Here is a 12,733-nt window from a genome sequence, read left to right on the forward strand (position 1 = left end):
TTGTGAAAATGGAAGGCGTGCAACAAATGGAAAGAGAAGGGTGGTATGGAAGGAAACCAGTTAATCTGAAGAAGATACATAGAATCATAAAAAAAATGTGGGTTGGAAGGGACCTCAGGAGGTCATATCTGGTCCAACCCCCTGCTCAAAGCAGGGCCATCCCCAAAGCAGGCGTCATTTAATCATGTTTCTTTTCCCAGCATAGATATTGGGACCTTGTTTTATAAACAGAATAGTGACTGATGCTCTTTTGTATCAATTTTCCCACTGCTATTCCCAGCAGCTGTTTGAACACTCATAAATATTGCCCCCTAAACCACAAACAAGCTCTGAAATTAGATTGCCAAAATACTTATTAATCTTTGTTGCACTTTCCAACCTAAAGTGTCCTAGTCTCAGAATACAGAGAATGACCCTCTTGCTTTTTAAACTGATGTCATCACTCATTACCTGTTTGTTGAAGTTGGAGCAGGGAATCAGATGCACAGCTAAAACTCCCCTAATGGTCCTGATCACATCTGATTCCATGTCCCTCTGTCTTTCCACTTCATGCATTCTGTGCAAGTAAATCTGGCTGTCCAGTTTTCTTCACTTTTTGTCTACATAATTGTATTAAATAAAAATGGATAATCTCTTCTTTCTGAGAAGGGTGGGGATTTTCAAAGGGCTCTAAATAAGTCCTCAGATCCTTTTGGCTTCCAGTTCGGTCTGGGCGCCTAATTCTAAGATACATTTTGAAAATTTTAGCTGAGTTGTGTGGGAGCTAAAGTGAGAATGTCCGAATATGCTATACAACGTACATTGCAGTGATGTGTTAGAAGAAATAACATCTACCATGTAACCCATATCATATCTGAAACTGGGCTCGAACCAATGGACCCCCCACTAAACATCAAATTTCCCTCCAGTTTGAATGAACCCAGTCAGGGAGAACTGGAATACAATACCAAGGTGCCATGTTCTTGCACAGGTAGCTGCCCTGTATATTAGAGGGACACTTACAATGTCAGATAGCTGCCTGCTCAGTTTCTGCCTGCACGCTATCTGGTGAACTAACTTCTTGCTTCTCCTCTACTCTGCTATTTTATGCCTTTGGATAGGAAAAGCTGAAATAGCTGTTGAGAGTCTCATACCTGGCCTCGAGGCCCCGTTGCCCCAGCGCCTTGCTTCACAGACCGACTCGGTCACTTCGAACAGAACAGGTTGGTGAGATGTCTCAAAGTGAAATGTAGTGTTAGTGTGGGCTGCACAACAACTTTCCAGTTGAAAGGAAAATCTCAATTTAGAACGGAAAGCCTTTCCACTCCTGGCCCCTGCCCACTTTAAATAGGGCTTGACCACACTGGAAAACTCAAACTAATCTCTGCAGGGTCCTTATGAGTCAATGTATTGGCTTGCTGGAGAAGGCTGTGGCAGAGGCTTATAGTAACTCATCCTGCAGCCTCTTGGTTCCAGAGCAGACATCACTGCAGGTCGATAAGTCGCGTAGCTAAGTGTGCAGTGCTTTTTGTTCCATCATGAAGGACCCCCAGGATCTGCAGGACAGGGTAATGGTTCTTTATGGTGTACTAATCCACAAATGCTTTTTATATGATAGAAATGGCGTGTGTTCCATCAGCCTCGCCTCCCAATAAATTGTGTGGCCCAGCATTATATGTTCTTACTTACCTGTATGCTGCTAATGTGACATCCTGCGGAGGTCTGTTATAGCTATGAACACCAGCCACCAACATTGCCTGCATCTTGCCTGTGCTCTGTGGCTGGAAATTCATCTCTCCCACTAAGGCCCTGCAGATTGCTCATGTGGGTGGATAGTGGCGCCTTGTTGGCACCCTGTCGACTGTAGCAGGTCACTTACCCCTTCCCAGCAATGCCCTTCCTTCCTTCCCCATGGTCTCACAATGTGCCACAAGGATCCAGTACTTTTAAGATGCCTGACATTTTATTTACAGTTGTTTTCTCTGCAGAGGAAATGTTACTTCAGCTGACAGGTTTCTTTTCAGGAAGCCTTGCTCAGCTACTTAATTGTCTTGGAAAAGGCTGTCGGTCCTGCCCAAACTATCTGGTTTGCGGTTGCTGCTCTCCCTTCCCCACCCTATGCTGAAGCTCTCACCAGAGCATCTCAGGTTTTCCTTTATAGAATAAATGAATGAGTGACCTGCAGGCTGCCTCTCTTTCCTAACAAGCTTTTCAGCAATGACAAAAATGAACATCTCCGTTCCAGCCTTTGCTAAAGCGAGTTGTGGCAGAGGTGCCCAAGATGTTGTGGTGGTTGGTTGTAAAAGGATAGGACTGTCCCATCTCTTGACTAAAATCTCATCTGCTCCAGTAAGCAGGGCATGGTTTCGGTGCTGCTCTTGCACTGTAGAGTTGAAGCTGCTGCTCAGCATATAGGTGGGTTCAAACATTTTGGGATCCTTGAACATTTTATATAATTGTGAGAAGGACATACACATTTAGCTAAGTGCAGGTTCTGCAAGCGGACTAGATGGGGAATGGAACTGTGAAAGCATTAATCTAACTGTCATGTGTGTGCTATTTAATGCTGCCATTGCTGTGGCTGTGGGACTGTTAACCTGCATTCAGACTCTCTGACTGGGGAAGACTCTCTGCTTGACTGCTCTCTGCTTTCTAACCCGGCTGCTGACCTCCTGGATGAGTTTGCTCCTATCGCTATTTCAGCTCCAGCTCATAAAGGTAAAAACTCCCCCTTGTTCCAATGATAGGATATGTTGTAAGGCAAGATCTTTAGGTGATGCAAAGGGAAGTCGACACCATTTTATACCAGCTGATGCTCTGGCCCATAATCCGACGGTGCACTGTAGTGGGCCAGGCTGTTGTCTTGTCTTGTTCCTTGACTGGCTATGTGGGCTGAGGAAGCCCAGCTGCAGAAGAGCAGTGGCTCAGTCTATGGTGGCTATCAAGTCTTTGTTTTTTTGAGGAACTGCAAAGGAGTGAAACCATTGTTTAGTGGCTAAAGCATATGACTTGATAGAGGAGGTTTGGTTCTCTCTCAGGCCTCCTCTCACATCTCTGTGCAAAACCCTTGGAAAGTCATTGAATTTCCAAGGTAGGACCTGACTGTGCTCAAGGCCTGGTTTTTCAGAAGTGGTGAGCATCCTCTGCTCTAGCTGAAGTTTATGTGGGTGTTCAGCACTTCTGATCCAGGCTCCTTCACCATCACTGGTCAGCATTGAACTGAGAGCCCAAGTTTTCATATATACCTTTCCTGCTTAGAGTTGCCAGATAGCTGTTTTCTTCCAATACTGACCTGTTACAGTTGTGTGCACATGCATGTGTGGATGCGTGTAGGTATGCTTCAAAGACCATATAAAAAATGCTGATATATGATGAGTAATTTGCAAATCAAGTTGGAAATGAATATTGGATGGTAAATGCCTCCCTCCCGGGGATTCTTCTCTGCATATGGCATTGAAAAGACGGGCCCAAAGGGAACACTAACCTCTGGGTGCCCACTCATGCTGAGTTTAGCTTGGCTCATTTGATAAGCATCCCTATAGCAACAGGATTGGTCCACAGAGGAAGTGCAGTCAGACTCATCTGTAATCCATTTTTACAGTTGATGGCCTTTTCGGACAGGATTTTTCTTGTACTTGAGCTTTTGAATTTAAACAAGCGGATCTTTTAATTGCTCATTGCCCTAACGCACTTCCATGCCACTCGATTTTGAATAAGTGCCTTGAAATTTATGTTCAGAAGCTATTATTCCGTGTTTGGAACAAAGTGGAAGATAAGCTGAAATGTTCTTGTGTGTGACTCGGTAATGAGAAACAAGAGAAGGAATTAGCTGGATTCTGTATGAATTAGCTGGATTCCCTTGGATTGCACTGTTGTTCCCACTGGTTTGAGGAGAGTCTTAAAGACGACAGGAAAAGTGAGATTTTTATCAGAAGCACAAGGATTCCTGAACACTTTATGGGTGGTTTCTTTTAAAACCTATTACTGTTACAGTTCTAGATGATTTCATTACCCACAGAGATACCCAAATCCTTTTTTAATCATTCCACATTCTTGGTTGGAATAAGAAATGGTGGCTGGAAATTGCAGAAGCGAATTGCTGATGCCACAAAATAGTATGGAGAGCACAAATGTAGTAGGACTCGTCAAGTTGGATGCTTGTGTGGAAACAAAAGCATCCAGCAGAGATGGGTTCATGTTCTGTCCAGCCCACTGACTCTCAATCAATAAGTCATGCTGAAGTGTTATGTATGTGTTGCTAGACTGCATTTTGCTTTTTCTGTGCTCTTATTGGAGCCTGTCAAGTCTTCGAGGTCACTGCTTTGCATTTACACTACAAAAAACTGAATCTCATATGGGTAGGACAGCAATAAATGTTCTCCTAGAGTGTACATTATTACTGGGGGGAGCTGAGACAGCATGATGAAGAGCGAGATGCATCACTTAGTCATCCAAAATTGTGTACAGTGTATATTGCCCATATTTTCTTGCTTCCTAAGGAAGATGCCTAAATGACTACACAATGCAATGATGAGTGGCTTCATGTGCAGATGTTTGCAATTATAAGAAATTTTACTTCTTTGTGAAATTTCAGTGACTTTTGCATGGAGCAGAACAAGAAGTACCTTGACTTCCAAAAGTCATTTCATGTCACACTCAAGAGGCTCTTTGTTACTTATGTGGGCAGACTGCTGAAGAACACAAGACTTCTGTGCACCTGCAACATGTACTCTGCTTGTGTGATTCTGGCTTCTCCACAGAGTGATTATGTAGTGACTTGTCTCCTGTCCCTTCCTCCTAGGATCACTGTTTCCATAGAAGACTTCTTCCTTTCACTAGCATAGCCAAAACCCACTAGTACATTAGTCAGTCTTGGTTTAAAAGGATTTTTTTTTTTTTTTTATCTGGGAGAGAGAGTTCTTGGCAAACATGTATGCTCATTCCCAGAAATGCAGCTAGGGCATGTACTTCTCGCTGCATTTAAGGGGCAGATTGTGGAAGGTGTCTAAAGGGATCAAGAAGCACAGAACGGTAAAAGTTCCTAAGCGCAGGGGAGGTATCTCATAATGCTGACAGATGTCTAGAGGGACAATCAGTAATGCCTAAAGAAGGTTAGGCTCCTAACTCCCACAAATCTTAAAGCCATTTCAATAGGAGTTAGGCTCCTTACCTGCTTTAGGTGCTTTTCAAGTCTCACTAACTTTTCCTTGAGAATGTAGCCCTGCTTGCATTTTTCCTTCATAGGGAAAGAACTCAAGGGTCTTGGCCCATCTCAATAACTCATTTCTCTTCCTGTCCCTTCTTTGGGGCTACCGTTTCCCTCCTTAAAACTCCCTTCAGAGACCAAGGAGGTTGACTGTTCTCTGGGTTTGTAATGGTGCCTCAGCTGGCCAGTGAGATGACAGACAGTTCCACCCCTCCCAGCCATCACCCCAGAATCTGTGCTGGTCATGAAATACTAAGTAAGCCCTGAAAAAGTAAAGGCTTTTAAAGCAAGCCATGAAATGCTAAAGTAAGCCCTCAGTCCCTGACTTCTGGCTGCAAAATGTGCCAAATGCTCACTCTGAGTCAGCCAAATTGTATCTTGAGTCTCACAAGTTGGTACAGCTATTTATTTTTCCTTCCCCCTTTTTCATTTTCCCTTTTGTGTTTAGTGATTTGGCTCTCTTGCTTACCACCACCTTATACTTACTAGGTTTATTTCAACTTTACAAAAAAGCTCATCCTTTTTAACCTTTTCTTTTAAAATAAATATGTCCTAACACTTTTGGTCAATTCTAACATGCTTTCTTTGCTATCTTTGCTGCTTTACTTCCATTTCTTCCTCATGCTGCAGAAGATACTAATCTGATATCAGGCTTTGATGCACCTGAGGGCTCTGAGAAAGTGACAGAAGATGAGTTTGACCCCATCCCAGTGTTGATATCCAAAAATTCACAAGGTAAGACAGGATTTAAACTAAAACATATCAGGGCAATCTGGGTTTTTTTTCATCAGTGAAGCTACAGTGTATGCAAAGTAATGCTGACCACTGGGGATACGCTTTGTAGTATTCAGTGAGCCTAATTCTTTTCTCATTCAAACTTGCTTGTCTGACTGTACTGTCATACTAACAAGGGGATGTTGAAACAATGCAATGCAGCAACATGGAGAAATACCCAAGTTAACTCTGAAGGAGTTTAGTTTCAGGGTATTTGAAGCAATGTAGCCAGGTTAGTGCAGTATGGTATGCTGGCTAATTAACTCCACTGAGAAGCAGGGTATATTAGATGGTGTGGAGCAGCGTAGTAGCATTTGCTATCCTGTTTCCAGTATTGAGGCAAACTTGGGTATCTCTGCATGGGACTACATTGTGCTGTGTAGGTATGCCCCAAATAACTCTAGCATGGAAGTGAAAGGATAATGAGGCCCAGCCAGACAGGAGACTGTTTAAATGTCCAAGTCTCTTGCTACCCAACGAGTCAGCAATACCTTGTTTTTCCTCCCAATCTGGGTCAACTCAATTAAGAATTTCCATGATTAAGTTGTACTAGATACCCTTTTTGCGTAAAGCCTGCATTCAGTCTCCATAAAATGACTGGAAGGATACTTACTGAGGAAAGGAAATTATTTTCTACCTTCAGATCTCTCCTGAAATCAAATTGATGGCGATTTTCTGACTGATATGTTCAAAGCCCAGTGGGGGAGAATGGGCATCCAGCTCCTTTTGAGCAGTCATGGAAGCTCCAGCCTGTGTTGTTAAGTCTTCTTTTGTAGTCTTCCTGGCAGCCTAGTCCTGCTTTGTTAATGGTTTTCCTAGGAACAGAGCCAAGACACTTTATTTGCAATGCCACCTGTCAGATATGACTTGTTTTCCTGCAGCCTGGTTGCAGAAATTATTTTTTTATTTTTGCAAGAAGGTAAACTTTGATAGCATGAGCTATATTTTTTTTTCCTCCCCAGTAGATGCTTTTCTTTCCCTGATCTCCAGATATCCTTTCTCTTACAGCATGGTGCATGCTGTACATCTGCTCGGTGTCTAATATTAGCTTGGAAAGAATGAAACCTCCTAGTAAGAAATACTGAGCCACAGAGGTTGGGATTCTCAAAAGTACTTACTAATGACCTCTGTTCTGTTCCCATTTTAAGTCGGATGTTTTTCCAAGGACTTGAATGAAAGCACCCAGAAACCCTGTGAAATTGCTGTAAATGACCTAGGAATTTATTCTTTTTGTAAAAATCAATTTGCATGTATTACATTTTAAGAGAACAAAATCCTTCTCTAGCACTATCAAACAATTTGGTAGCGGGGATGAAATTCTCTAGAGAAATCTAGAGGTTGATTTATAAATAGTGTAGAAAGGGAGATGGTTTCTATGGATAGCTTTTAAAGGGAATTTCTAAAGAAGCCTATTGGCTTTTATGCCTATTAACCTATCGGTAACACTTCTATAAGGGACCGCTCATTGCTAAATGTTAGGGGTGGCTGCAACAATAGTGATTGTATGACAGAGCAGCTTAGTGTAGCTAGAGTTAAAGTTGCTTTTTTCTGGTTATTCTCTCTTTGCTTGCTCTTAACATCTGAAACTAACCTGCTCGATACTGAATTCCTCTCTCTCACACTTTCAGGTGGGCATTCTAGAAACAACAGTGGAAGCTCTGAGTCAAGTCTTCCCAACATAGCCAGGTCTTTACTGCTGGTGGATCAGCTCATAGACCTGTAGCGGTGACCCCGTAGCAGACGCAGTTTCTGTAACGTACCTAATCTACGTTTTCATTTCCAGAGGAGTTAACCTTCAGTTGCATTTTCTTTTTCTTTTCTTTTTTTAATTAAAAATAAAAAAATCTACCAACAGGCTCCCCCCCCCCCGTTCTCATATTCCCATCCCAGGAAAGAATTCAGTTTCTGTCCTCAAATAGTTGTTTTACAGCGCATTCCTGGCACAACCTGCTGTGGTTCCTTACACACCTGTCTTTACTAGCCTGTGTCTAAAGGGAGCACTACTTGTCATTTGCCACTCTGCTGAAATTTTATACATAGCTTCACTGAAAGCTTAACTGTAAATTAATTATTTAACTGTAGCCTAATGTATGAACCTTGCTAGAAACAGCATTCCTTTTTCCTTAAGTGAGAGTGCTGACTAAAGTGTGATAATCATTTGGGTTTTTCCTGATCAATGGGCAAAAGGAAAAGGAGAGAGAAAAATCACTAGGGCTGTCCCTCTCCTGTCGGAGACAGGTTAGGGAAAGTATGTTTTTAAACTGGCACTATATGCCAGAGAAGAAACAAACTGGAAAATTGCATAGAGCTTAAGGTAATCAGGTATATTGAGAGAGTTTTCCACACCCCAGCTAAAGGTTTGCTGTTATCAATCCTGCTTATGAATGAACTGCGCTTTCTCAGTAAAAATAAAAATGAATTATTCAAGCTGCAAGAATGACCCCAAATTAAGCCTTTCACAAATTGGAACTAAGTACATGTGAGTATGGCTGTGATAGCTTTGTGTTAATTTAACTTCTGGCTGAAAAGGGCATTGTGGCAACAACAGATGTATTCTCTTGTGATTTTTGTTTTGTTTTCTTTTTTTTGGTGTGTTTTAGATGAAATACATACTGTAAATGGTGTACAAACCAAATTGTCCAGCAGTTGTTTGTGTTTTGTTTTTAATCCTGGCTTTAGTCAAAAGTCCAGTATCTGTTCTGGGTTTTCCCTTGTAACTACAAAAAGTGCAACACAGTTAAGTATGGAACCATTTTTCAGTAGACAGAAGTTACTGTATACTTTATTCAGATTTTCAGTCTTTGTAGAACAAGCATGTAATCAGCTTAGACAGTCTGAAATGAGTGCTGGCAAGCTCAGTGATACTTGATGGTATTTACCTTTTTTCTTTTTTTTACCTGAACATGCTTAGTTTTTTCAACTAACCAGATAAGCTAAACTTGTTTCCATTGGCTTATGATCATAACATCCAGAGTTTCCATCATATATTTAAAAATCATTTCTAAATAGAAGGACTCTTCCTCTGTAGTGGAATCATTGCTAGCTTACTGCTAACCTTGTGTATGTGTATGTAGCTGTATTAGTAAAAGTGCAGTTTCCCATGTGCGAAAGTATGAATGACTAAATTATATATGTACTGACCTCTCCCTGAGAGGGAAAGACATTAAGTCCATGAGTATTTCTCTCCTATTTCCAGTTTTTCCCACACCAACGTTTAGTTTAACAAATTCTGTAAATAGGACTAACCATTAATAGTGTCTGCTGTCCATTAATCTTCTTTTAAAATCTACACTTAATAATAAAAGTATTGCTTAAGTGTGTTGTATCATTACATGTGTATACTGCACTTTCCAGGAGAAGCTTTACATGAGAAGAATGGAAATGATCTTAGTAAAATTGTTGATAGAATTTTATTATTTTTTTTGGTGGTTGTTGTTTTTTATTATTCCTAAAGCACAGGCAAATTGGACTGGAAAACACGACAAAGATTTAGATAGAAAGTTATTGTATAGTCAGATACTGAAAATATATGAAAAGAGAATGGATTTTAAAGTAACCATCTACTGTATATTAGAAACCAAGAGATTTCTGTGAATTAAAGTACTTTTAAAGAATGTTTAAGATTTTAAATCTGATAGAACTTGTTCAAGGGTTCTCGAAGCAAAACTATAAAGGCACTGGGTTGTTAATAATGTCATTAAATAAGCAGATGTGAATGTTCTTTTTACTGTTTTTGAAGTAGCTATTCATGGTTTAGGGAAGGGAACACAAAACAAATCAATGGAAACTTCACGCCTTTTAATAAGGTCTATGATTAGCCCCAGGTATAAGACACGACTTGCCACTGATAAGTGAATGTTCCAAAAGAGCCGTGGAATACTTGAAGTGTGAAGACTGTAGTTAATTTTAAAAGAGGTGGGAGATTTAATTTTTAAATGGATGAAACTATTTTCAACCTGTACATTAGGTTAGAAAGCACAAAGTGCCCAGTGGAGACCACACACAACCAACTGTTATCCAGTCTCCGTACCAAAGAAGGCTGGTGCATATGATGGCATAAAGGTATAGGGTTACTTAATACCGTCAAGAGGGTTCTTTGTGGTTATTTATTACTGCAAGAGAGGGAGCAAGTCAAATGCTTTACATTTGTGATAAATATGGTATGGGTTTGTTTTTTCCCTGAAAAGGTAGTGGGGGCAGCTGTTTTTCTTGGATGGATAGAAGTCTTTGAGCAGTCATGTTGTTTACACATGAGGATGATGGAGGAATCATCTTATCCTGACATCCTTGAGTTACTAACACAACTGTTGGCCTTAGTTTATTTGGATGGATTCTCCTGCCAGGATTCAACATTTACCAAGGCAGCTACTGTACAAAGTAATGCCAGCTCCTCTGTCACAGCAGAGGTTAGACTTATTCCCTTATCCACATCTTGTTTTCAGGAGAGGCTTTTAAAAGATGCTAATGGAAGCTGGAGGCCCACTCCTATGGTTTTCCAACAGAAATAGAGTAACTAACTGCCTTTGGTAATCAAGAATTTCTCTTTAGTTCTTGTCTACATTAGTGGAAAAAACATTACACTTTCACACCATGCAGAGGTCAGTAAAGTGAAGTATTTTGGGTTCGTCAGAGGAAGTAGTGTTTTGAATACCTGCTGCAGCGAAAACGCATCTGTATCAAATAAGAGCCATTAATGTTTTTAAATCTGGTAATTACAAAGACAATTAAGTCAGGTTATGGTCACATACACGGAGGAAGCATATTTTAGAACCTTTAATTTTGTCCTAGGAGGAAGACTTATTTGTGGACTTTCATGGTGCCTTGCAGATTGAGTTGGCAAACTTGGACTTGATTAAAAGAGTCCATCAAAATGACTGAATATCTCTTCCATTTGGAAATGTGCTGTTTTCTACGCAGTTGAGGGGGGAAAAAAGTGCAAAATGTAAATACCTCCTTGGAACAAAGGAGAAAGGACTTAAATCTAAAGGCTCAAAATCTCGAAATCACCATATCGGCTTCTATGTTAATAGGAATTGGGAAGGTCCCATTCCCTGGGTTTTTCTCCAAAGCCAACCAGAAAACAGGCAGGCCCACCAACAAGCAAAAACTGTTTCAAACTAGCAGGTAACTGGGTTTGGGAATAGTGGGATTAATTACTGCACTAGAGACTTTTAAATAAATATATAAGAGAAAATTGTCTCGCGGAATTAAGTTAACTTTTGTGCAAAAGACCAACACAAAGTGATGCACCGCTTGGAGCCTTTTGTAGGGACTTCAGTGGTGCATAAGGCTTGTGCCAGCACTTGCCAAGGGAAGGAGTTTAAACCATAATAATCCCATCTTGGCTTTCTCTGAAGCAGTCGCAGCCTTTTCATCCAAAGTGAACAATGAAATACAACTTGTTGCTGTACCTGAAGCTGAAAAACATTAGAATCTTTCTAGAGACAATCTAGTAGGCTTGATCCTCCAGTTTCCTGCAGTCACATTTGTACCCAGTGGGTGTAGAACTCTACCTGGTTTAAAAAGTATTATGCACTGCAGTTACTCACTGTGCATCTGAGTAACTGGTTTTACAAGATGCCAGACAATTGAGAATCAAATCTAGTATCTCTCTGGCATTCTGGCCAAGAGGACAGAGCACTGGACTGGCAACCCAGGGACCTGGCTTCTGTTCTCTACTCTGCTGCTCACCAGCCCAGTGACCGTGAACAAGTCACTGCAAGGTTATATCTGAACTTCCTCATCTGTGACAGAGTACTAATGACCCAGACCTCCTTCAGAAACTGCTTTGAGATCCATTGATAAAGAGCACTAGAGAAGATCCGGGTGTTGTTTTACAAATTCCACTCCTTTGTTTTTAGCTTTGATTGGCAAGGAAAGCACAAGCGCGAGGAAAGAAATCTACTGTCTGTTAAATGAAGGGAAGTCTTGATTGTCAGGTCATGGCTAAACCAGACCAGTAGTCACATGCATCAACTACCATGTCACCTTTAATCAGTCATCCTCACATGCAAGCATCTCCGTGGCTTTGCGCAAAATCAGCAAAATTATCCTCTGGAAAGCCCATCTCAGCAGCTAGACATATACCCTCTGCTCTTTCCAAGGTTCTTGTCCTTAAGATCCAATTCAGAGCTCATTCATGTCCATGAAAAGGCTCCTGCTATCTGGACTGGATCAGACCCTCACAGATGACTGAAAAAGATGGTCCAGGGTATGATTTGGCTTTTTGGTGTAAATCCTATCCATATCTTTCGGTCACTGCAATGTTCTTTATAAAAAGAAGATACAAAAATCCTCAAGTGTCTATATTCTAACCTGTGAGAAGATGCTATTTCTTCCATCCCATTTGCCATACTCATCTATGGATATTACAGGTTTTATCTCTTGCTAACCTATGCAAAATGTAGTCATTTCAAAGCAGCAGCAATCACTTAGAGTTCATTTCTTTTTATCAATGCTTATTGCAGCTAAGTGAACTGTATCTGCAGTATCGTGCAGCTCCTGGTGTATCACATGGTGTATATTTTCAATATGTACCTTCCTTCTGAAGAAAGTAAAACAAGTGCATGTACTTAGGGAAAAGCTTTAGTACAGACGCTTAACAGCTGAAAACATTTCTATGCAACGACTGCATTAAAGGGGAGTGGGAGTGCGGAAATGTAATTCTGTAAGAACAGAAGAATTACCTTATGTAAATCTTCTACAGAATAAAGTCTTTACTGTTACTAATGAGCATGCTTAGAAATGTAAATATAACTTCACAGATTAGGGTCA

General features: G+C 40.8%; 1 protein-coding gene across 6 annotated transcripts in view; it reads left to right on the forward strand.

Moving 5' to 3' along the window:
- The window catches only part of AAK1 (AP2 associated kinase 1), a 106,159-nt gene that overhangs the window by 83,302 nt on the left and 10,124 nt on the right, over positions 1-12,733 (forward strand). For 2 of the 6 annotated variants that reach the window (XM_019545924.1, XM_019545925.1), the window contains 3 exons: positions 1,101-1,202; positions 2,587-2,697; positions 5,816-5,920. The exons of 2 other annotated variants lie outside the window; for them this stretch is intronic. In XM_019545924.1, coding sequence (XP_019401469.1) covers positions 1,101-1,202; positions 2,587-2,697; positions 5,816-5,920 — 318 coding nt within the window. Of the gene's footprint in view, positions 1-1,100; positions 1,203-2,586; positions 2,698-5,815; positions 5,921-7,587; positions 9,576-12,733 lie in introns of those variants that run through there. 2 more of the 6 variants (XM_019545930.1, XM_019545927.1) reach the window with 2 other exon arrangements.

Source organism: Crocodylus porosus, unplaced genomic scaffold, assembly GCF_001723895.1.
Source record: "Crocodylus porosus isolate Cpor-Errol unplaced genomic scaffold, CroPor_comp1, whole genome shotgun sequence".
In the NCBI taxonomy this organism is placed as follows: Eukaryota; Metazoa; Chordata; order Crocodylia; family Crocodylidae; genus Crocodylus; species Crocodylus porosus.